This window comes from Lytechinus pictus, chromosome 1, assembly GCF_037042905.1.
Source record: "Lytechinus pictus isolate F3 Inbred chromosome 1, Lp3.0, whole genome shotgun sequence".
Taxonomy (NCBI): domain Eukaryota; kingdom Metazoa; phylum Echinodermata; class Echinoidea; order Temnopleuroida; family Toxopneustidae; genus Lytechinus; species Lytechinus pictus.
In genome coordinates, this window is record NC_087245.1 from 27100369 (window position 1) to 27121643 (window position 21275).

The window sequence follows — 21275 nt, forward strand, 5'->3', positions numbered from 1 at the left end:
CCAAGCAAATCGAATTCCAAACGGGCCAGAAGCAATAAGAAAAAATATTGGAAGTATAGTAACATAAATTGATTTAATATTATTTTTATTTAGGGATAAAAAAATATTAAAGGGTATGTTTTTCATATTTTTTTAAATTATAAGACATTTCGACACAACTTTAAGGGAAAAAAATGAAAAACATCATCAACGACTTCTAAGAGACAAATTAATCTGGAAATTGAGTTGACTGGAAGTTGCTATCGCATATCGGTGAACGACAACGATTTGACGGGGTTGTGGATCAAAATAAAATTAAAATCACGACAGTATGACTACCGGTACTTCCAACCCATCTCACCTTTTACCTCTTGGTAAGACCCTTGTTTTCTATGAACGTGGTGTTATCTAAGACTAAGTAACGTAATAAGAGCAACTTCAGATGCCCGTGGTCATGCTTTGCTCAGCTCAGCTCATCGGCTGACTCCCCGCTCTGACCCGGTTGCCTGCCGGCACGGCTTGGCAGTACGGAGGCCACGCGCGGCATACCGTTTTGAACTTTTGGCTCTACCACTACCATTGTTGTATGTCCGGACAAGTTGTGCGTCCGGACGATCAATTTTAGAAAGTCATTTGGAAAAATTCACGAGCGAAGTTTCATCAAATTTTAGTACAAGATGTTAGCAGGGGCGGATCCAGCTTTTTATAAAGGGGGGGGTTGGGGTGGTATGCGAGGGAGCGTAGCGACCGAGTCCAAGCGAGCGAGGGTGTGGGAGGGGGGTGTCCCCCTCCCACAGTAGGGAAAAATTTTGAAAATCTGTGTGTGAAAATGGCGTTTTCTTGCATTACAAGTTTTAAAAAAAAGATAAGATTTTAAAAAATGGTCCCCGGATTTTTTTTTTTTTTTGGGGGGGGGTTGCAACCCCCCAACCCCCCCTCTAGATCCGCTTCTGGTTAGGAAATATTATAGAGAACAAAATAGAGGATGATTAAAACTATTGAATTCATAATTTTAATGTATTAAATCCAAAGTCAGACTCAAACTCAAAGACAAAAAAGAAGTCTTCAAAAATATAAAGTGTCCGGACACGTGACTCCCAACCTACTATTAAAGTGCTACCGCCACAAAGATAGTTGTTCTGACTCTGAGACCGAGCTATCCCTTCTGCCAGACGGTATCTAAAGTTACTATCTCTCATGGGCACTTTGGGCAGAAATCTGTCCCCAAAGGTAGGGGGAACAGGGGCTGGAAACTTTGACAAGCAAAAAAATAATAATCACCCAAAATATAAGGTCATTAAAAAAAAAATTACAAGCAAAAAAGAGGTTTTCACCCAAAATGTATGAGGTCATTTAGTCCAAAATATATGTATTATTTCGATTGGGAATGATGTATTTTTCTCCATGAAAGACCAAAAATAGTAGGGGGGACATTTGATATTGTGTCCCCCTACTATTTTTGGTAGGGGGGATGCATCCCCCTGTCCCCCCTGGAGTTTACGCCCATGCTAGCTCTACCATGTCTATAATATACTGCCTAACTTGTTAGAGCCGAGAGTGGAGGATGAATGAGAAAGTGACTAAAAAGAAAAAATTCCTCTCCCCGATGTAGTCAAGACAAGCCTGAAGCTGAGAGGGGTGGGGTGCGTGAGTTTATTTTTAGTGGACTGACTGGAAAATAGCAAGTGGGTAACCCAGCCGCTACTGAATTTGTCAGATATCAGACCTAGGGGTCGAGTAGGAAAAGTGATTTGATTGAGCTTATACTTTTCATTGCCGAAATATTGTCCTCCCAAAAAATGAAAATTATAAATGGGGAAGTTTTTCATTATGTGTGTCACAATCTTGTAACTTATTTAGAGTTCTATTAATTTGCTTCTCGAGTTTCATTGATATGTTTCTTGATAGTTTTGTTTATCGTTAACTGGTTGTTACATTTTAATCTTATTGATAAGTTTCTTTAGTTTAGAAATGTGTTGCACTAGTTTAAATAACCTATAACTATTTGATGCCAAAAGAAAAAGATTCTGCATGTTGCATTTGAATATATTGTAACTAAAACTACATGTCAGTCATAAAACATTGTGTTTTGTTCTGACGAAGTAAATTGAAAGGATCATGGGTTAGACTGTTCTAGCTTGTCATTCTTCTTTAATGATCAAATCCAGAGACCTATTGAGTTGAGTATTAAAACATTTACTATTAAGATTTCTCCTCTTTTTGGAGGCAGCCTGATTGAAATTTTGAACACAACTCTGCCAATAAAGAGACTGATTCTGTGGTCTAAATCATATTCTTGCTCTTTGATTTTATCTTTCAGAACTTGTTGACAAATGTATTGGCTCCCGGATTCACATTGTTATGAAGACAGACAAGGAGATTGTTGGAACTCTGCTTGGCTTTGATGACTTTGTCAGTATCCTTGTTGAATATTAATAAATCAACTTGTGACAGAAATCATTGGTTAAAATGTCATTTAAAAAAGGGAATAGAATTCTTGTGTTGGAGTGAAAAAAAAAAGTCTAATGAGGAAAATAAATGTTTGTTGTAATAATAAACTAGTCTACAGTAATGATCTCTTTTGATTACATTTTCATGTAAATTTGTGAGTTAAAGAATCAATATTAACCTTCTGTAGTTAATGTAATTTTCAATATCATGATTCAAAATGCCTTCACACTCCAGCCAGTTAGCTTTAGTTTAGGTCTTTACTTTGATACTGGCCCATGCGGTCACTATCGATTTATTCTACTTATTAAATTTGTTTGTTGTTGCTAATACTACTAAGTATTATTATTGCATAAAAGTGGTGGTAGTAGTAGTATCATCATTTTCATTACCGTATAATTATCATCATATTATTATTGGTACTGCTGATTTTCTACCATTGTTTTGTTCGATTACTATTCACTGAATTGTGATATTTTAAAGTTGTGTAGAATGTAGATTCCCATGATTTGGTTTAAGCCTTGACACCATGCTTCCTCAACAGACATGGTACTTGAAGATGTTGTAGAATTGTAAGTACTGGGTATATCTTTCTTTTGTGCATTCAATTTGAAGAAACTGCCTGTATTGTAAATGATTATTGTGATGTCGCATTTCATTCATTCCTCACATCTCTAAAGGAGAACAAGGACATTAACCAACAGTGGTTTTGTAGAATAAACCATTCTTACCAGGTTCAATGGGTACCAGAGATGGATACAAGGGGTATGATGGTATCTTTTGACAAGTTTAGTCTTACAAGTCACAGGTCATTTAATATCCAATAACTCTTCCAGGGGGGGAACCAAGGTTTTCAAAATACCCAATAACCCATACTTTACATTTGTAAAAATGTTGCTGTATTGAAAGTTTGAAACCATAGTGGATAATGTGAGTTCAGATTTAGATTAGAGAATTTTTGACAAGACAAATTTTGACAAATCTAGTTATAAACTAAGAAATTTATGTTCTTTTCTTTATAAAGTGAAACAACATCAGAAGGTAGGAGAGTCACCAAACTGGATCAGATTCTTTTGAATGGGAATAATATTACAATGGTAAGTTGTTATTCACATCACCACCCCCCCCCCCCCCCCCCGGCCCCCCTAAAAATGCAAATATGTCTAAATTTCAGTTTGATTTGAATATAATTCAAGTCTTCATAAAATGGGTCAAGAATAACTCAAGATGATGGTATGCAAACTTTCTCAAACACCTTTCTAAGCTTCAGCATTTCAAAACTTACATAGTTGACCCCAAAATGCATATGTTATTGTATTTTTGTTCAAGTAAAATCTGAAATGGTTCAAATTGATGAGCATAGATTTTTTTTTAAGAAAATAAAGTCCTATACAAAAAGTTACTATATTGGAGAGGACATGAATGAAATGTACCTTCCTTACCATTTCTTGAATCTTAGCTACCTGATTCCTCAGACCTTTTTTTAGAAAATCAGAATCCATCTAATTTATCACATCCTCTCCCAAACCTTAGTTATCCTTTAGGTTTCTCAACTGGTCTAAATGGTTATATCTGTTAGAAAATTAGGGCATTGTCTGTTTTAAAGAAGGTCATGACTAAAAAAATAACAAAAATATATGCTTGGCCTAGAGATCAACACCTATAATCTACTTTTCATTTACACAATAATATTAGTGTGATGTAAGTGAATTGTTTCTGTTTTGTAATTGCCCATCCAATTCATCATATATCAAATGCCTACATTTCATTCATGAGAATCGTCAAATTGGTTTTATTTTCTTTGTTCATTGACAGCTTATCCCTGGAAGCGAAGGACCAGAAGGTTCAGAAGTTTGATTGTAGGCTCTACATGAGTGAATCGACAATCATTTGGAGAACATTGTACAGCTGATCACTTGTATGATTAAAAAGTTTTTCAAGAAGGACGTTTTCTGTGCATTGTGACCTCTCTGTTGGAAATACCGAGGGTAGCAAACTGATGAATCATCCATATTTCAGGACTGTCAACACCATCAATAATGCTATCTATTATTTGATTTTGAAACCTTACCCTGTAAATATACTTTTTATAAATCAAAGTGTCTACATAGCTCCAAGCTTTTATTTTGTTTTAGTCATGTTAGTAGTTTTCAGGCCCGGGTCCAACTGACCAGTGCCCAACCAATGCTGCCAGTCACCGGGGCAATTTCCTGCAGACCAGCTAATGAAAAAAAGTAATTAAAAAAAATACAGTCAAAGAATTTGACATTTAACCAGGTTAACAAGTAAATTTTAAAACGTCTTTGTAATTTTAATCCTTTAATTGCTATTCAAGTCCAAACACTACATTGCAAATGCTATGGGTAGTTGTGACAATTCCTTATCTTTACAAAGTACTCAATTGTCAAACACCTGTAATCTCACAAGACGTAATTCTCTGTTTTCTGTACCTTTCTTCACAACTTAGAGGTCGTACTATCATAGTATTAGAAATTTAAATTTTTGATAATTTCAAAATTTAACCCTCCCAAATAGCCTTTATACATGTTTAATTTTGTTTATCACAAAATTGACGTAATTCTCTCTCTTCTCTCTACCTTTCTTCATAACTTAGAGGTCGTACTATCATAGTATTAGAAATTTAAATTTTTGATAATTTCAAAATTTAACCCTCCCAAATAGCCTTTATACATGTCTAACTTTGTTTATCACAAAATTGACGTAATTCTCTCTCTTCTCTCTACCTTTCTTCATAAATTAGAGGTCGTACTATCATAGTATTAGAAATTTAAATTTTTGATTATTTCAAAATTTAACCCTCCCAAATAGCCTTCATGTACATGTTTAATTTTGTTCATCACAAAATTGTTTCTGACTGCTGAAATCTTCTAGGGATAGTTTTTAAAACGGTCATGAATTGTAGACATTCCTTTCCTAGCACACTACAGGGCTAGGACCTTTTCCAAAATTATCAGGAAGCAGGAGCCCATTCACACATTATGGTTGAAAGTCCTATACTTTAGTTTAATCCCTAAGCATTGCACTGTAATAATTACACTGTAATTCTGTGGCTTGCACAGTCACACCAATGAAACAGACTCTAGACCGATCAAACTAACATTTTCAAAAGCATGCTATTGGTCGGGTTTAGAGTCGGTATCATTAGTGTGACTGCAACATTATAGACATCTGAGGAACCAGGGGGGTGTTTCACAAAGATTTAAGTATGACTTAGAGTCGCACTTAAATACCGAGTTGCGTACGGTATAAAAGGCTTGACCACATTGGTCAGATCGTGTCATGAGGACGCGCACTAATGCGAATCTATCATTAAGATCGCGCGTTGCATATCATGTACGCGTCGGCATTTAAGTGCGACTTAAATCTTTGTGAAACACCCCCAAGGACTAGTGTATTAATGTACCATACTTTAAAAAAAAAAGTATTTGTTGAAAAGTGGTAAAGGTTCTGTATTTTTTGTACATACTGTATTTGTACTCTTGATGGCAACACTCTTTAATAAAAAAGATCATGTTCATAAACATGTACTTGTATTTTGTATTAGTTTGCAGTATCTTGGTTGGATATGTTTACTGTATGAGGGCCAGATAGTTTGCGAGTCTTAAATAAACCACATCTAGATTTGTGGACCCCACACCTTTAAGAATGAAATGAGTAATCCAGGCTGAAAATATGATTTGATAAGATTTAACATTCTAAAGTTGAATGTATTATTTTGATGGAACAGTTAGCAAGCTGATATCCCCACGTATTGTGAAAAAAAATTGGATTGACTACTGATTTAATGTGTAAGACAATCGTTGCTGCAATTTATTTGTTACAAAGAAGTCATATATATACACATTTAAAAATATTAAACAATTATGATTTCATGTAATGACATAAGAAAAAGGAAAGTGGGGATATACACAAAACATCATCTGCCCACTTATTGATGTTTATGATGACATGCATGTACAGTAACTGTTTTCACAAAATGTTGCTAAACATTAACTAGCACATCAATGATGTGGAGCTCATCCGGCATCTCGCAACAAAATTTAACACAATTTTAATTTCAGCCCAGTTGACACTGTAGTGAATGATATTGGTGACATAAATTGAGGATATAGAATTGAAATTGATGAAGAAATGACATAGAAGCATTTTTTGTGATCTATGAATATATTTCATACAAATCAGCATAAATAATTTTCTAGTCAAAATTTCTGAACTCTTGTGTAGCTCTCAGATGGTACAAAAATAACCAAAATCAATCAACAAATAAGTATTTTTTGTGAGTTTTGAAAATATATGAATAAATTAGCATATTAATGAGTTTCAAAATTCTGTGTTGAAATTTTGTATCACCACCTAGAGCTATCATATAAAGCAAACAAAATTGAAACTGATCAACAAATGAAGGAGAAAATTCATTTCTTGTGATTTATGAATAAATTTTGCATAAATTAGCATTAATAATTTTCTAGACAAAATTTTGTGTACAAGTTTGGTGTTCCCCATGCAGCTCTACCAGATGGAAGAAAAAAAATTGGTCAACAAATTCAGAAGAAGCATCTTATGTGAATTTTTAAAAATATGCATAAATTAATTTTGCATAAATTAGCATACAAATTGTTCTACTCAAAATTTCGAAATTCTGTGTAGAATTTTGGTGAAGCTCTACCAGATGGAAGCAAAAAATTCAAAATCGGTCAACAAATTAAGAAGCATTTTTTTGTGAATTTTGAAAATTGCGCATAAATTAGCATATTTAATGAGTTTCAAAATTCTGTGTAGAAGTTTTGAATCCCCCACCAATGCTATCATAAAAAGCAAACAGAATTGAAATCAGACTTGAAATGACGAAGAAGCATTTTGAAATTCAGTCAACAAATAAAGAGGCATTTTCTGTGATTTATGAATTTCGCATAAATTAGCATAAATAATTTTCTACTCAAAATTTCAAAATTCTGTGTAGAAGTTTGGTGAACCTCATGAAGCTCTACCAGTTGGAAGAAAAAAAATCAAGATCGGTCAACAAATTCAGAAGAAGAAGCATTTTATGTGAATTTTTAAAAATATGCATTAATTTCGCACAAATTAGCATAAAAATTGTTCTACTCAAAATTCTGTGTAGAAGTTTGATGAAGCTCTACCAGATGGAAGCAAAAAGTTCAAAATCGGTCAACAAATGACTAAGAAGCATTTTTGTGAATTTTGAAAAATGCGCATAAATTAGCATATTTAATGAGTTTCAAAATTCTGTGTAGAAGTTTTGAATCCCCCACCTAGTGCTATCATATAAAGCAAACAGAATTGAAATCGACTTGAAATGGCAAAAAAGAAGCATTTTGAAATTGTGGACGGACGCCACGGCATAAGCTCCTTTTGCCCTTCGGGCCGGATGAGCTAAAAATTCAATAACTTCTTTATTAGTCATCAGATTTTAATGAAATTTTCAGTGATTTGCTCAGTGAATTATTTTCAGCCTGGAGTACCCCTTTAAATTCAATCATATTTTACTTATTAAGCAAAACAAAGTCAAAGATCACCACTTTCAGTACTTTCCTTTCAAGAAATTCTCTTAGAAGCAAAAAGTAATAAAAATGGGGCACATTATCCCCACCCCCCCCCCCCCCCATTGATCCAAACCTGCAGTAGAAACTCAAATGAGGTCCTTGACAAAATACAATTGAACAGCAATAATTTTGAATTAATTCAAGCTTTTCATTTTAAATATTAATTTAAGGGTTTATTTAAGTAAGGAACCAAAAGAAAAGGAGACCTGAATGTGACCCTGTTATATCAAACATCTATTGGGACGTTTCAAGAATTGTACTTTTAATAAATTGATTTCTCTTCTGCTCATTTTTGCGATAGCTCTTGATAGGTACAAGACTAAACATTTTAACCATGTCTTCACTCAACATTTTTAGATTTCATGAAGAGGGTTTTTCCCAATGGTATCCGATGCAGAAAATTTGTGTTTCCAGACATTTTCCAAATCATTTTAAAAGCGAACCATATTTCCATGGAATTAATGTGGTATCATAGGTAAATCTTGAATGCCATTAAATAAATGATTTTTTGAAAAACGCCCCTCTTCTGTTCTTGGAAAATACATGTAGATAATGAAGTCCTAATTGTCTACCATATTTTTCAAATCTATGCATCCTCTATAATTCAATGATAATTTTTGCCATACACCTTGCCTGTCCCCTCAATTTTCTTTCATTGTGACAACACAACCTGTAAGACAATACACAGAATGAAGGACTGGAATAAATTATGATTCATATACTGTAATTATATTTATCAAAACTCTGAATATTGCAGTTTCACTTATATTAAACAAAGAGCATATCAATTTCCTCATCAAAAACAAATATGAGTTTTTCACGCAGTGTGCAATTCAGTTCTTATCGCTTGCAACAGATCATCTGGTTTTTGTGGAAGCTTGGTGAAGTCTATCTCTTTAAAGTCCTCATTTTCCACCATGTCCTCTAATACCTCCTGTATCCTTGACAGATCAAATACAAAATGGTTCACGCTCGAAGCGTCATCACCAATATTTGTTAGCACTGGAGTGTTTTCACTTGATTCATGAGCACATGAACCAACATTGTGATACTGTGTCCTTAGGGAATCTCCAATTGGATTATCACATCCATCTGTGTTTGATGTAGTGTTGGTAGACTTGATTTTACTTTGACTGCATGATTGTAACCTCCTTGATGATATGATATGAAGATAGTTGAAGAACTCTGCATAGTCCATTCCAGTACTGGCTTTCATGATGAGCTAGAGTAAACAATAAATATACAAAGAAACAGGAATATAAAGGGAAGATTAAACCCTAAACGCATGCAAGTGGTTAAAGTAGGGCTTTGTTTATTGAATCTGTTATGTTAACACTAAAATTCTGTGAGATATGGGGTTAAATTCACAAAACTGGTTTAAATTATTAAATGAAATGTTGATCCTGACAATAAAACAAACTATAACGTTGAAGGTTTGACGAGAACCCATTAATAAGAAAGTGTTTTTTTCTTAGATTTGAATTTATGACATCACATAAAGGCAGCTGTCCCACCATGGAGTATGAATTCTATAAATTGCTATTTTTTAAAGGTTCATGATGACTGAAAATATATTTCTTATAGAATTGGGTATAAAATGAATCGTCTGATGATATAATGAATGGAAAAAAATTCTTACTTTTCTGAGAAAATGGTCTGTTTAAATTATTTTATCACATGAACTCTTTACCAGTTGCTCGCATGTGATGTCACAAAAATAACAAATTTTGAAATCGATAACTCTGTTAATCCTTAAAATCTAAATCTTCAACAATGTGTTTGTTTCAGTATTCATTAAAACCAACTGCATGCCTAGGTGAACTTCCATAAACCTTAGAGTTTTTTTTATGTGGCAAAGGTACGCTTCATTTTAAAATTACACTTGTAATGATCCAATGATAAAAATGCATGTGTATGGTAATGGTTGTTGTCATGTTTTCAACCATGGACTATGCAGCTCTAGCTGCAAGGTGCATTCGTGTATTGAAATATCTATTGGGGGCAGTCTTATAGTTCATCCAGTGTATACTGTGTGAGCCAAAAAAAAAGTTTACACATAAAATATCAGCAGTTTAATGAAAAATATGTCCAAAACACAAACTCTCATCAATATCCTGAGTTTCTTCTCCAGAATATTAATTTGTTCCCATTTTTATGTGGTAAATGTTTTATAATAGGCTTGGATAATTAAGAGGTATTCATTTCAATATGAAATTTGATTTATGCCAAAGTAAGGCATAAATGCACTTGATGAATTAAGCTGTACATGAAGTCATAATCCTACATGTGCATGAGTTGCATTAAATGTCACTGCAAAATACCTTTTTCAATTAAATTGACATTGGAATAGATTCTTAAAGGTCTTTATTAAACAACTAGCATGTTAATTTTTAACAAAAACATTTTGCAATAAATTACACATTCACTGCATTCAAGCCTTACTTTGGCACATATCAAAATTTACATCGCAACAAAGAAAACTTCTTCGTTATCTGAGCGTAAACATATACGGTATCTACATACAGATTGCAACTAATTATTCTGGAGAAAATACTCTTTGAGATAATACATGAGAGTTTTTTTTTTTCAGAACACTTTTTTCAATCAAATTGGTGATTTTTTAGGTTTAAAGGTTATTTTCTAACTCACTTGGTATATCCACATGGAGGTATACAATTTCAAAAAAAAACATTAATTAGGCATCCCCTTGTGTCAATCATTGAATATACCTGACATTGTTCTGCCCATCCCTCCATGTCTTTGCAGTCTTCGATTGATTTCTTGACAGCCTGGAGTTCAGACTGCAAGAACCTCCATGTGATGTCAAGGTTGCAACCATTCAGCCAATTGTGATTGATAGAAATAGTATCCTCCTGGGAAAAGAAGTGAATGAGAGAAGGAAATATGGCTGAATGATTGATGGATGGATGTATACATTGATGGATTGACTATCTGATTAAAGGAAAAGGGATTTTCATCTAAAACTTACAATTATCACCCCTGAAACATATCCTCACATGATGAACTCTTTTTCAACCCCAATCCTAAGCCTATGGTCCAATAAAATTCCAGTTAACACAATCAATACCTAAAGTCAAAACAGGTATTTCCTGCAGGAATCCTACAAGCCTCTTTTCTATCATAGTTGAGACTAACAGGGCTTTGAGAAATCCGCAAAATGTTGTTTTATATTGTGGGACTCCTTAAAAAGGCCTTTGCCATGTCTTTCCTGCAGCCCCATTGTTTTGCCTATAATGACAAATGAAGATTAGCAACAAGCTTGTCGGATTCCCTTGGGAAACACTTGGTCTGGCTTTTGGTCAGTTCTCTTCGGCAGTGTCTCAGGCATGGGTAAGTACTCACAAGATTAAAAACTTGGTGATGCCAGCCACTAGGAACAAAGATGACCTGCCCCGCCTCCTGGATGACCTCTAAGGGCTCCCCCACCTTGTGACGGTGGGGGTATTTCTTGGGATCGTCCATTTCTGGGGAGGTGAGGTCATAAGCAAGGTTGCCCAAGGTATCCCTGAGATTGTCTTCAGCACCAGGAGGATAGAAGAGCCATCTTTTCTTGCCACAGATGTTGGCTGACCAGCTGTAAGAGCGGAACACGTCTGCGTGGAATGGCGTCCTGTGTAGGAGAGATAACATCATTTAAACCAGGGGAGGCACCACTGGGGGGGGGGCACATAACCCTCCCTGCCCTCCTCTTCTGATTTTTCAAATACCAGTAGACAAAAAAAATTGAAATACATTAATTAAATCAGGGGTAGCATCACATGATGGCGGGGGCAGGCTATGAATTTTCAAATGATGAAGGAAGGGGAAAAAGAGGAGTAAAGAGGAGTAAATGGAAGGAAAAATAAGTGTAGGCCTATTGAAAAAAAGAGGGCCAAGTATATTACATGTATACTACTTCTATCATGTTACCGAACAAGTAAAAATATAAAATTCAATCCAAAATAAGCTATACCAAGACCCTATCTTTTAAATCAATAGAAAAAATAATAATTTAGGCCACTGTCAGACTCACCTAAATCAAGAATCTGTGGAAATAAACCTAATCAACAGGGATTTTCACCAAGATTTAAGTATGACTTAGAGTTGCAGTTAAATGCCTAGTAGCGTGCAGTATAAAAGGCATGACCGCATCAGTCAGATCATGGCACGAGGATGCGTACTACGGCGTATTAATCAATGTACGCATCGGCATTTAAGTGCGACCTTAAGTCATACTTAAATCTTTGTGAAACACCCCCTGATATTTGTATGCAGCGCAGCAGCATACAAGATCAAGTTCATCCACAATCCCCCCCCCCCAACCTGTTGACTGACAGACTGAGCCCGCATATGTGAAGGGAAGGAGTCCATGAAAAATATGTGTTATACTGTGCGTCCCACAAAAAAGGACACCCGTTTTCAGAGATAGATTTCACAATTATCAAATGTTTTTTTACTATGAATTTGATACTCATGGCAAGAGTGGAATCTCATCTCGAATTTGAAACCAACAGCTAAGCAAATCAAACACGCATGACAGATTACAAGTAACAATAAATTTTGAAGCATATCAGAAAAGATTTGCGCAGAAACTCACATGTGAATCCGAATCCACTCCCATTTTAGGTATCAGTGAGAGAAACTTGTCGCATCTCGAACCAATAATGTCCAATTTTTCTGCGCAACCTGGTTTTGACATCAAACTTTCAAACTCGTCTTGCTAATGAATGCGTAAAGAATTTGTCTCATGTTAGGTATCAAAATAAAGAGAAATAATTGAATTGTATGATTATGTAAATAAAATATCATAAATTATTTGCCTTTGAAGAAAAAAGACATGGGAATCCCGGTTTCCTTTTTTTCTGGGACGCACTGTAGTGAAATCATTCAGTCTCCACTCTCCAGTAGGTTAAAGCATTTTATGTAAATAGCTTCTGCAGTGCTTACTATAAATATTAGTATAGTTTTCTTACCATGAACCTTTAGGTCCCATGTAGACAAAACGATAGTCATCCCCTTGTTGGTCGTCTCTGTAATCCCAGAATTCGTTCAGCCAGTCAGATTTGAAGTAAATGGGTGTGAAATAGGCACCATAATCTGGAAATGCTCTGAAGGAATAGAGTCAAAACATATGGTTTACTCTTTACTTAAGGCCTCATTAAGACATGACACTAATATGAGGTGGATAGATCACAACCAAACCAATTATTTTTCTAAGGGTTTTTTTCTGTTTGTTTTATGAACCTGCTTATTGTCAAGTGAAATAACATGACATACTTCTAATAAGATATCGAAGTGTGTAGTGTTGTTTGTATCCCAAAGTTATAATTGTTATGACCTCATCCAATGTACAGGATTATACTTTTACCTTGTCCTAATGTGTGTGTAGTGAAAGCATTTTTACACTTTTAACTTAGAACTTTAAACTTTTCTTTTTCTTTTTTTCAAATAGCTTTGATAGGTCATTGTTATCCATTGTTACTTTCACTTCGGGCCAATCTTAATTCTTTAATTCTCTCTGTATTTGTCTCTAATGGATTTTGTGAATCTTGTGAGTAATGCATAAATTAAATAAAAAATAGACATACTTAGTAAAATGCCAGTCTTTGAGATAGAGGCATCCTTCTGAAGACCTATAGTCCATCTCAATATGCTTCCTCCAGTAGTTGATGTAGTCTGACATCTTATAGTCTTCCTTAGGTTGGGCATAGTATTTCTCTTTACCACAATTAGCAACAGGAACAGTGTCATTGCCTAGCAAAGAAAAGGGAGAGTGACAAATGTAGAAATTGGTTGTGATGATGATGGGGGTGAATTGGTGATGAATTGAGGAGGAGGAAGAGGATGGATTTATAATGCTTTTACCACACCGTCACCTGTCAACAAACAATTTGCCTTTGATAGCCGAGTTGTTCTAAAATGAAAACTATTAAAGGCAAAGCCTAGGCTGGACAGGCGGTGTCTTTTCTGGGGATATATTTAACAATTTCTGACATTTCACTATCATCCCCAGATTGGTGTATTGGTGACTGTATATAGCCATGGACCTACAACAACTATAGCCAACGTCTGCATAACAGCCAATGTACACAGACTGAAGCTTTTTGAGTTTTTGTCTAAGCCTAGGGCGAGGCTTACCTCTGCTTGATATAAACCCTAGCCAAGGCCAGGCCTAACCATGCTAGATGGGATTTGTGCCAATTTATGGATTACCGGGCATATACAACGTATAGGCTACTCAGTTACTGTGTGTCCCGGATAGACATTTTGGAAAAGTTAACAAGCAAAGTTTCATCAATTTTTAGTATGGTAAGGTCCCCCAAGTCTGCACAGTCCCCCTTGTCTGTACACATGCATATCTGCATGCATGATTCTAGTAAAAAGATGCATATAACGACCACAAATTTTTCACAAGGAATATATAGAATTATAGAAAGATATTCATTAAAAAATCTGACTCATAGTCATATGAATGGTAGAAAAATTAATTTCGGCATTTCATGTGACGGCCTCAAAATTCAGCCTTTCTCATCAAAATCCCACAATCATGTGTAAAGTGAATGGGTAGCAATCATTTTTTGTTCAATCTGAGAACATGACTGGCCGAGCTTTTTCCAGGAAAATCATATATTTCTTTCAAATTTTTGTAAGATTTTGGCACATTTACTAAGTTACTGTAAGTCTGTATGGTTGGAACTACCCCTTATCGACCACCTAATTTTCTAAGCATTGTATAGATCTGCTAAATTATTTATCAGTTTTACCTAGTTTTCGTCTCATTTGTACAGAAAATTGAGCAGATCAGAATCCCATGTTTCGATCGGCGACTCCGATTCAATTTGTGTATATATCGGCGAACAACGAATACGACGATTTTACATTTGCACCCTTCTTTTGAAAACGACCACCCACCATACACTATTTTACGGCCGATTATTGCCGCAGTGGTGAAATATTTTGATTCTTCCAAATCAGTGCTATGATGTCAACATGCTAAATGATCGTCTCACTACTTCCACTGCGAGCTCTGGCACATGATTCGACGATTGACGACGGATATTTGTTCTAAAGATTTCTTGGTATGAACAACTGTTTTTCGGCGGGGTTCAGGTCTAGTCAAAGTAATTTTGATAAATTTTACTAAATTTTTACCTTTTCCCCTTCTATTTCTCTCGTAAAATCGATTCTTGCCGTTCCTATGGACACTGTGCCTACTCTCTCGCGCGTATCGTTTGTAATACGCAATAATTTTAATGCGCACAAGGTGGTCGGTTTCAAAAGAGGTGGTCGATATGTGGTGGTCTCACATGACGGACAACCCACCCCCATAATAGCCATGATAACATTCTACCACATTCACACAAACACTAAACAGGAATGACTTTTTTGCTTACCAAATGTTGCCTCAATATATTCAAAGTTTGGTGTACCGTCTTCTCGCACCCATTCTCGGACACTTCGCCAATTTTCTGTGGCGTGTTTGTCAAGCAAACAAGGTCTGTTCGGCAACAAAAATGACTGGAAAAACTCATTGTAGCTCAAAATCTCGTTGACAAATGCAATGTCACCAAATCCTTCTCCTTTTCTAAGAGCTTGTATGGTTTCTGACAAACCCATCTTTGCCAATACTTCCTAAACAACATTGCTACCGAACATTCACGTTAGAGATTTTGCGGTACCACACTACCACTACGGTACGTGCAGTTAACCAATTGACTTGTTCAATTCTTTAAAAAATATTTACAGCAATTTTGTTTTCATCAAATCAATAATTATGAATAAGTAATACATTATAAATTTTAAAATATTTTAATTATATTTTTAAGTTATTTTAATCAGTAACATAGTTGAATTTATACATCATCACTATATATATTTTGAAAAACACGGCAATCTTGGAAAATAGGGAAATCCCCTTTCCGTGGATTCGCTCAGCGCGCGTTTAACTTATCGAATTGGATATGGGCGTGGTCGGATAACTGGGGGCTAACAGTGGCGTAACGAGCCAAAAGTTTTGATGGGGCTATTATTCGTAATGCGTAAATGTTATAAAATTTCGACATTTTTTATTTATTAAAAAATCAAAATTTCAGAAAAAATATCACATTTCACCCTTCCATCTATCCTTTTCTTCCCTTTTCTCCTCTTTGTTTTTCTTGGTCTTTAAAAATTTTTGGGGGGCAGCCCCCGTCTGTACACCACTAAGGGCTAATGATTATAAGGGGAGTAGAAGATCATGATCATGGTAATAATGATAGTAATGATTTTATCAGATTGCATCATGACAATCGATTTTTTATTCTCGTAATTTTCATGTTTATGATTGTTGAATTAAAGCTTTGAATAAAACTAAATGATATGTGATTGAAAAAAATGAAATTAATTGAAGGGATGCTCACTCTTACCACCTTTACATAAGGATATTTTTTCTCTTCCACGAAGCTTGACAACCACCCCCCCCCCCCCAAAAAAAAAATGAACGCGTTTTTGTTCTTTTACGGGCACCTTCCGCACTACCCCCATTCCCTCCGCCGATCCGTGCCTGCCCAATGTCGATGTCACTGTAATGTAGAGTAGGGTCTTTTTTCTCTCGAACTGACTCAAATTTTTTTTTTTTCCGAAGCCTATACTCAGAATAAAATTGGTCATTTTAATCACATGACTTTATTGAAAATAATATATCATAAAAATCAGGCAATAAGTACGTATAAAAAATATAAATGATAATCTGTAATGTCTGTTTATGCTCTTTCGTGATTAGGCCTTTTGGAGAAGCGGGTATTTTTTTATTAGTATTTTTAATAATTATTGTTGTCTGCCATGTATTTCAATTTTCTCGCTGCAAACTGACAATTTTTTTCAGGTCTGGCATTTATTTTAGCTGGACAAGTACCGGGTTAAGGTACCACCCTGTAAATTGTGATTCCTCTCAGCAAATTGAATTGAAATCTATGGGGTTTGATTTGAGTTGTACTGATTTAACACGTGAGTGAATGGGAGTCTGATTTAATAGTGTGCCTTATAAACAGCCCGTTGCCATCTCGGTTGAAGACTGTATCCGGGAATTTTTGTTTTCGTTATCATGGCCATTGGCAGCGCCAGTGTCATATGATGGGGAGAGGGGGTAGACGACTATTTTCTCAATTGAATTACAGGGGTAACAGAGTCACATAACCTATACCTCTTTTGACATGCTGTTCAGCGGCTGTTCGTTCTTCTCTCCCCCCCCCCCTCTTTTCCAATTCAATGGATGAATTGATAAACGAATACATAAAGAAAGAAGTTAATGTATACACAATAAATAGATAATAATAAACACTAATAATATTGAATAGCTGACTGATAATAATGAATAAAGAAATGAACAAATTTTTAATGAAGGAACACATTAATGAACAAAAAGTGAATAGTCAATGAACGAATAAATGAATGAATCAATGACATTGATAGCTAATTTAAAAAATGATTGATTAATGAATGAAATATATGAATTTATAAATTAAAAAAATAAAATAGAGGGTTCGCGAATAAAGGGATAAGTCTATGGAATTTGAACCACGAAGTGCGATATTCAAAGCCCAAAGTGGCACTCACGTTCTTTGGGAAGGCGCTTCTATACGTTTGCCACTCTACACCCAGGTGAAGTTTATGGGTATCCAATCCGGTAAGAAAATATCCTTGAATACAAGTACAGGTATAAGATAAATAATAATATTCAGCATTTAATTGAAGCATGCAGTTCATTGTTATGAATGGATGGATAGATTAACAAAATATGAATACTTGAATGAATATACAATTCAAAGAATGAAAGAATGTACTGAATATAAACATTGATTTAATTCCGACAAATTATCATAAAGCCCTACACTCCAGCTACAGTATAAACCACTCAAGCCCAGTCATGGTTCCTATACCCCTTTTCCAGATATAAACACAAGGAGAGATAGCCTATAAAATAAGTGAATCTAAATGTTTAGAGAGATACAGGTTATTTGGTAGAAAAAGGGTCCATGGTTGCGAAGAGGAAATCATCAATAACCTTCGATATTTCACTGATACTATAAATAGGTATTATCTGAAGCCAATATGGGGCTTTCTAGTTGGTTTTTGATATGTCATCTGTCAGGGTGCACCCCTTCGTACGTGAGTTTTGTACACCAGACTGTGTTATCAACAGACACCTGTGCAGACGGTTTGTAATTATCTCAAGTAAAATGAGTTCAGATACATTTTCGTATAATATTTAGGAGGAGGCTCGAGGCACGGGTCGATTTTTCTCAAGAAAATTTCGAAGTGGTTGAGCTAGGTGTACTATAATTTTACACCCTCTTTACAATTATTTAAATCCCATGGTGCCCATGGGGACCTAAATAATGAACTGTTCTATGAAAATCCACATGAATTGTTATATATATATATATATATACATGTATATATGTATATATTTAGTGTTCTCACCATAATACAATACACAATGGTGAAATGAATATCTATTTTATTGTTGGTAATAATGAAATCTAAAAAAAGGGGGAGAGACAGATGAGAGAGGCATGGGGGAGGGGGAGAAAAGGGGAGAGAAAGAGAGAGAGGAAAAAGAGGGGACGGATAATGGGGGAGGGGGAGAGAAAAAAGGAGAGAAAGTATGTGTTTGGGGGTTGCTGGACAGAGGGGGAGAGAGGGGGAGAGAGAATTTAAAAGAAGACTCGGGGGAGGGAGAGAGTTTAAAAGAAGGAGAATGGATAGATTAAAAGAAGGAGAGGAGATAGAGATTGAGCTAGAAGGAGAGCTTTAAAAGAGTAAATGGGAGGGTGTTTGGCGGGGTGTTTGGTGTATTGTTCTTCCTCTGTCTGCTTCCCATACTGACTCACCATCCGTTAACCCGAGGAGCAACCCTCCTTCAGGTTACACTCACCGACCGACAGCACCCAAACTCCATCTTTAGAAATCCACATGAAACAAATAATAACCACGTGCCTCTTCGCAAACATCAGTTTCCATGCACTAACAAGGTCTCCTTAGAGATGTATCCAAGCACTTGTTATCTTGCATGATCGGAATAAGTCAAGTTCGATTCTTATCTGACATTGCAGTATACCCGCCCAGCCCCCTTCTCGCTGTTGTGGTTAAAACATCTGATGCGTTTTGCCCTCTTCGAATCCTCCAACTCTCGTCAAAACTTTACGTCAAATACTGACGACTCTAATAAGCAAACGATGTTTTCTTTTCAATGAGAACATAAAAACAGTCACGAAAGCAGCTGTGGACATCTACTCCTGCTTAAAGATACAGTGGTGCTAAAAAAAGTTAGTGAACCCCACCGAACTGAAATGAACATAATATTTAAAAGCGTTCAAGTTCTGCCATGTTTTAGATATGTAACTGTGAAGTCAGGTGACAAAATATTACATTCAACAAAGCTTGTTTCTCTGGGCTCACCGGACATTTGTAGTGTTATCTTTATTCAACTTTTTAGCATCAGTATACCCATATTCTGATATTTCACTTTCTTTGATACATTCATTTCAAGCGGGAGATATAACACCTTCGTACACACATGACACATCCGGACTCTAAGAAAAAAGGTTAAAGGAGAATGAAACTCTTGGAGCAAGTTAGCTTTTGTGAAAGCAGAAAAATCAAAGAATAAGATCAACAAAAGTTTGAGTAAAATAGGACTAGCAATAGAAGAGTTATGAGCATTTGAATGTCGAGATCACTAATGCTATGGAGATCCGCCCATTGGCAATGCGACCAAGAACTATGATGTCACCGATGAACAACTCTCCCCTTTTGGACGCTGAAAATATACCCCAAAACATCTCTTTTTGCTCATTCTAATCATATGACAAACGATTCATCAATGATATAATGTTGTGAAACCTTTGTACTTGTCCTCTCATAAAGAGAACACCTCACCTTGTGATAGACTCTATAAAAGTGAGAATATAAGTAAAATTAGTACTAAAGTAATGAGGGAGTTGTACGTGTGTGACATCACCACTGAACTAGAAATACGTGGAATACGTGTCCCTATTCCCAACGTACACAAAGCCGTGCGGCAACGAAGAGCATCGGGCTTCACGCTCGACTGAGCGCGCCGCCATTTTGCTAGGTCAATACTGGCTGGTCGACAAATGCTGCGTGTAGGCAGATGGGAGAAAGGAACGCAAATAAAGTGTTCCTTGTGCTGTTTAAAGGTCAAGTCCACCCCAGGAAAATGATGATGTGAATAAATAGAGAAAAATCAAACTAGCATAGTGCTGAAAATTTCATCAAAATCGGATGTAAAATAAGAAAGTTATGACATTTTAAAGTTTCACTTATTTTTCACAAAACAGCTAGTGATATGCACAACTCAGTGACATGCAAATGAGACAGTCGATGATGTTCATCACTCACTATTTCTTTTGTTTTTTATTGTTTGAATTATACAATATTTCATTTTTTTTTATTGATTTGACAATAAGGAACAACTTGACTGAACCATATAGTATTAAACAGTGCTAATTCCACTTGTTCAGGGAGGAATTAATCGTTAATCACTTGACAATGAGGAGAAAATTTGAAAATTTCATATTTCATATAATAAAATACAAAAGAAATAGTGAGTGAATGACGTCATAGTCTCCTCATTTGCATACCAGCCAGGATGTGCATAGAACTGTTTTGTGAAATTAAGCGAAACTTTCAAATGTCATAACTTTCTTATTTTACATCAGTATTATGCTTGTTGGATTTTTCTCTTTTTTTTAATTCAAATCAACTTTTTGTTGGGGTGGACTTGTCCTTTAAAGTTTTAGTTTGCTTTGTTACATCATGAACTTTATGTTATTGAATACTTTCATAACTGAAAATGTTGATTTAGTCACATTTTTGTATTAAAGGGGAGTAAACATACAGACATGAAATCATAAAAAACTCGACCTTTTTCCCGCGCACACTGTGACAAAGAAAGGCCCCACAACAAATATGCTTTCTGAGTAGGGCCTAGGCCTACAATTTGTCTGAACAATAAAGGCCTACTAGCTGGTTGCATTAAAAAATATATTTTAACGATTAGAAATGATGTCCCTTTTCTCTAGCTTTTTTTTAAACCTCCCTTCTCATTCAATTATTCATCTCATCTCATTTTCTCTGATTGTCCTCTTCTGTCCATCTCTCGTATCCTCCCTTTTCTCCATCCCCTTCTATTTCTTCCATTTCTACTCTCATGCCCCTCTCTCTCTCTTATTTCTCCCCTTTATATCATCTCGATCTCCCTCT

General features: G+C 35.5%; 2 protein-coding genes across 3 annotated transcripts; one reads left to right on the forward strand and one right to left on the reverse strand.

Annotated features, from left to right (window-relative positions):
- The first annotated feature begins 33 nt into the window (after positions 1 to 33).
- Positions 34 to 5975, forward strand: LOC129260167 (U6 snRNA-associated Sm-like protein LSm5). 2 transcript variants are annotated; one of them, XR_010293535.1, is made up of 6 exons: positions 34 to 353; positions 2300 to 2395; positions 2972 to 2999; positions 3452 to 3524; positions 4243 to 5614; positions 5824 to 5975. XR_010293535.1 is itself a non-coding variant. In XM_054898204.2 (5 exons), the coding sequence occupies exons 1-5, from the start codon at positions 311 to 313 to the stop codon at positions 4282 to 4284; spliced, it is 282 nt and encodes a 93-aa protein (XP_054754179.1). In that variant the 5' UTR covers positions 192 to 310; the 3' UTR covers positions 4285 to 5975. The 2 variants fall into 2 exon arrangements, 1 of the variants encoding a protein (XP_054754179.1); XM_054898204.2 differs by having other exon boundaries at positions 192 to 353; positions 4243 to 5975.
- A 253-nt stretch (positions 5976 to 6228) lies between these two features.
- Positions 6229 to 15709, reverse strand: LOC129274389 (2-oxoglutarate and iron-dependent oxygenase JMJD4-like). The gene is made up of 6 exons (XM_054911237.2): positions 15404 to 15709; positions 13598 to 13763; positions 12983 to 13117; positions 11373 to 11640; positions 10739 to 10882; positions 6229 to 9231 (listed from the first exon to the last, which is right to left on the reverse strand). Exons 1-6 carry the CDS (start codon positions 15624 to 15626, stop codon positions 8827 to 8829), a joined length of 1341 nt encoding a protein of 446 aa, XP_054767212.2. The 5' UTR covers positions 15627 to 15709; the 3' UTR covers positions 6229 to 8826.
- Between the last annotated feature and the right edge of the window lie 5566 nt (positions 15710 to 21275).

Bases quoted from the DNA above. Each gene is read 5' to 3' on its own strand.
- LOC129260167 (XM_054898204.2), top strand. From the start codon at position 311: ATGACTACCGGTACTTCCAACCCATCTCACCTTTTACCTCTTG. The intron at 354-2,299 runs GTAAGACCCTTG...TTTATCTTTCAG, and splicing joins ATCTCACCTTTTACCTCTTG to AACTTGTTGACAAATGTATT. The intron at 3,000-3,451 runs GTAAGTACTGGG...TTCTTTATAAAG, and splicing joins CTTGAAGATGTTGTAGAATT to TGAAACAACATCAGAAGGTA.
- LOC129274389 (XM_054911237.2), bottom strand. From the start codon at position 15,626: ATGGGTTTGTCAGAAACCATACAAGCTCTTAGAAAAGGAGAAGGATTT. The intron at 13,764-15,403 runs GTAAGCAAAAAA...TTTCTTTGCTAG, and splicing joins ATATATTGAGGCAACATTTG to GCAATGACACTGTTCCTGTT. The intron at 13,118-13,597 runs GTATGTCTATTT...CTATTCCTTCAG, and splicing joins AAAGACTGGCATTTTACTAA to AGCATTTCCAGATTATGGTG.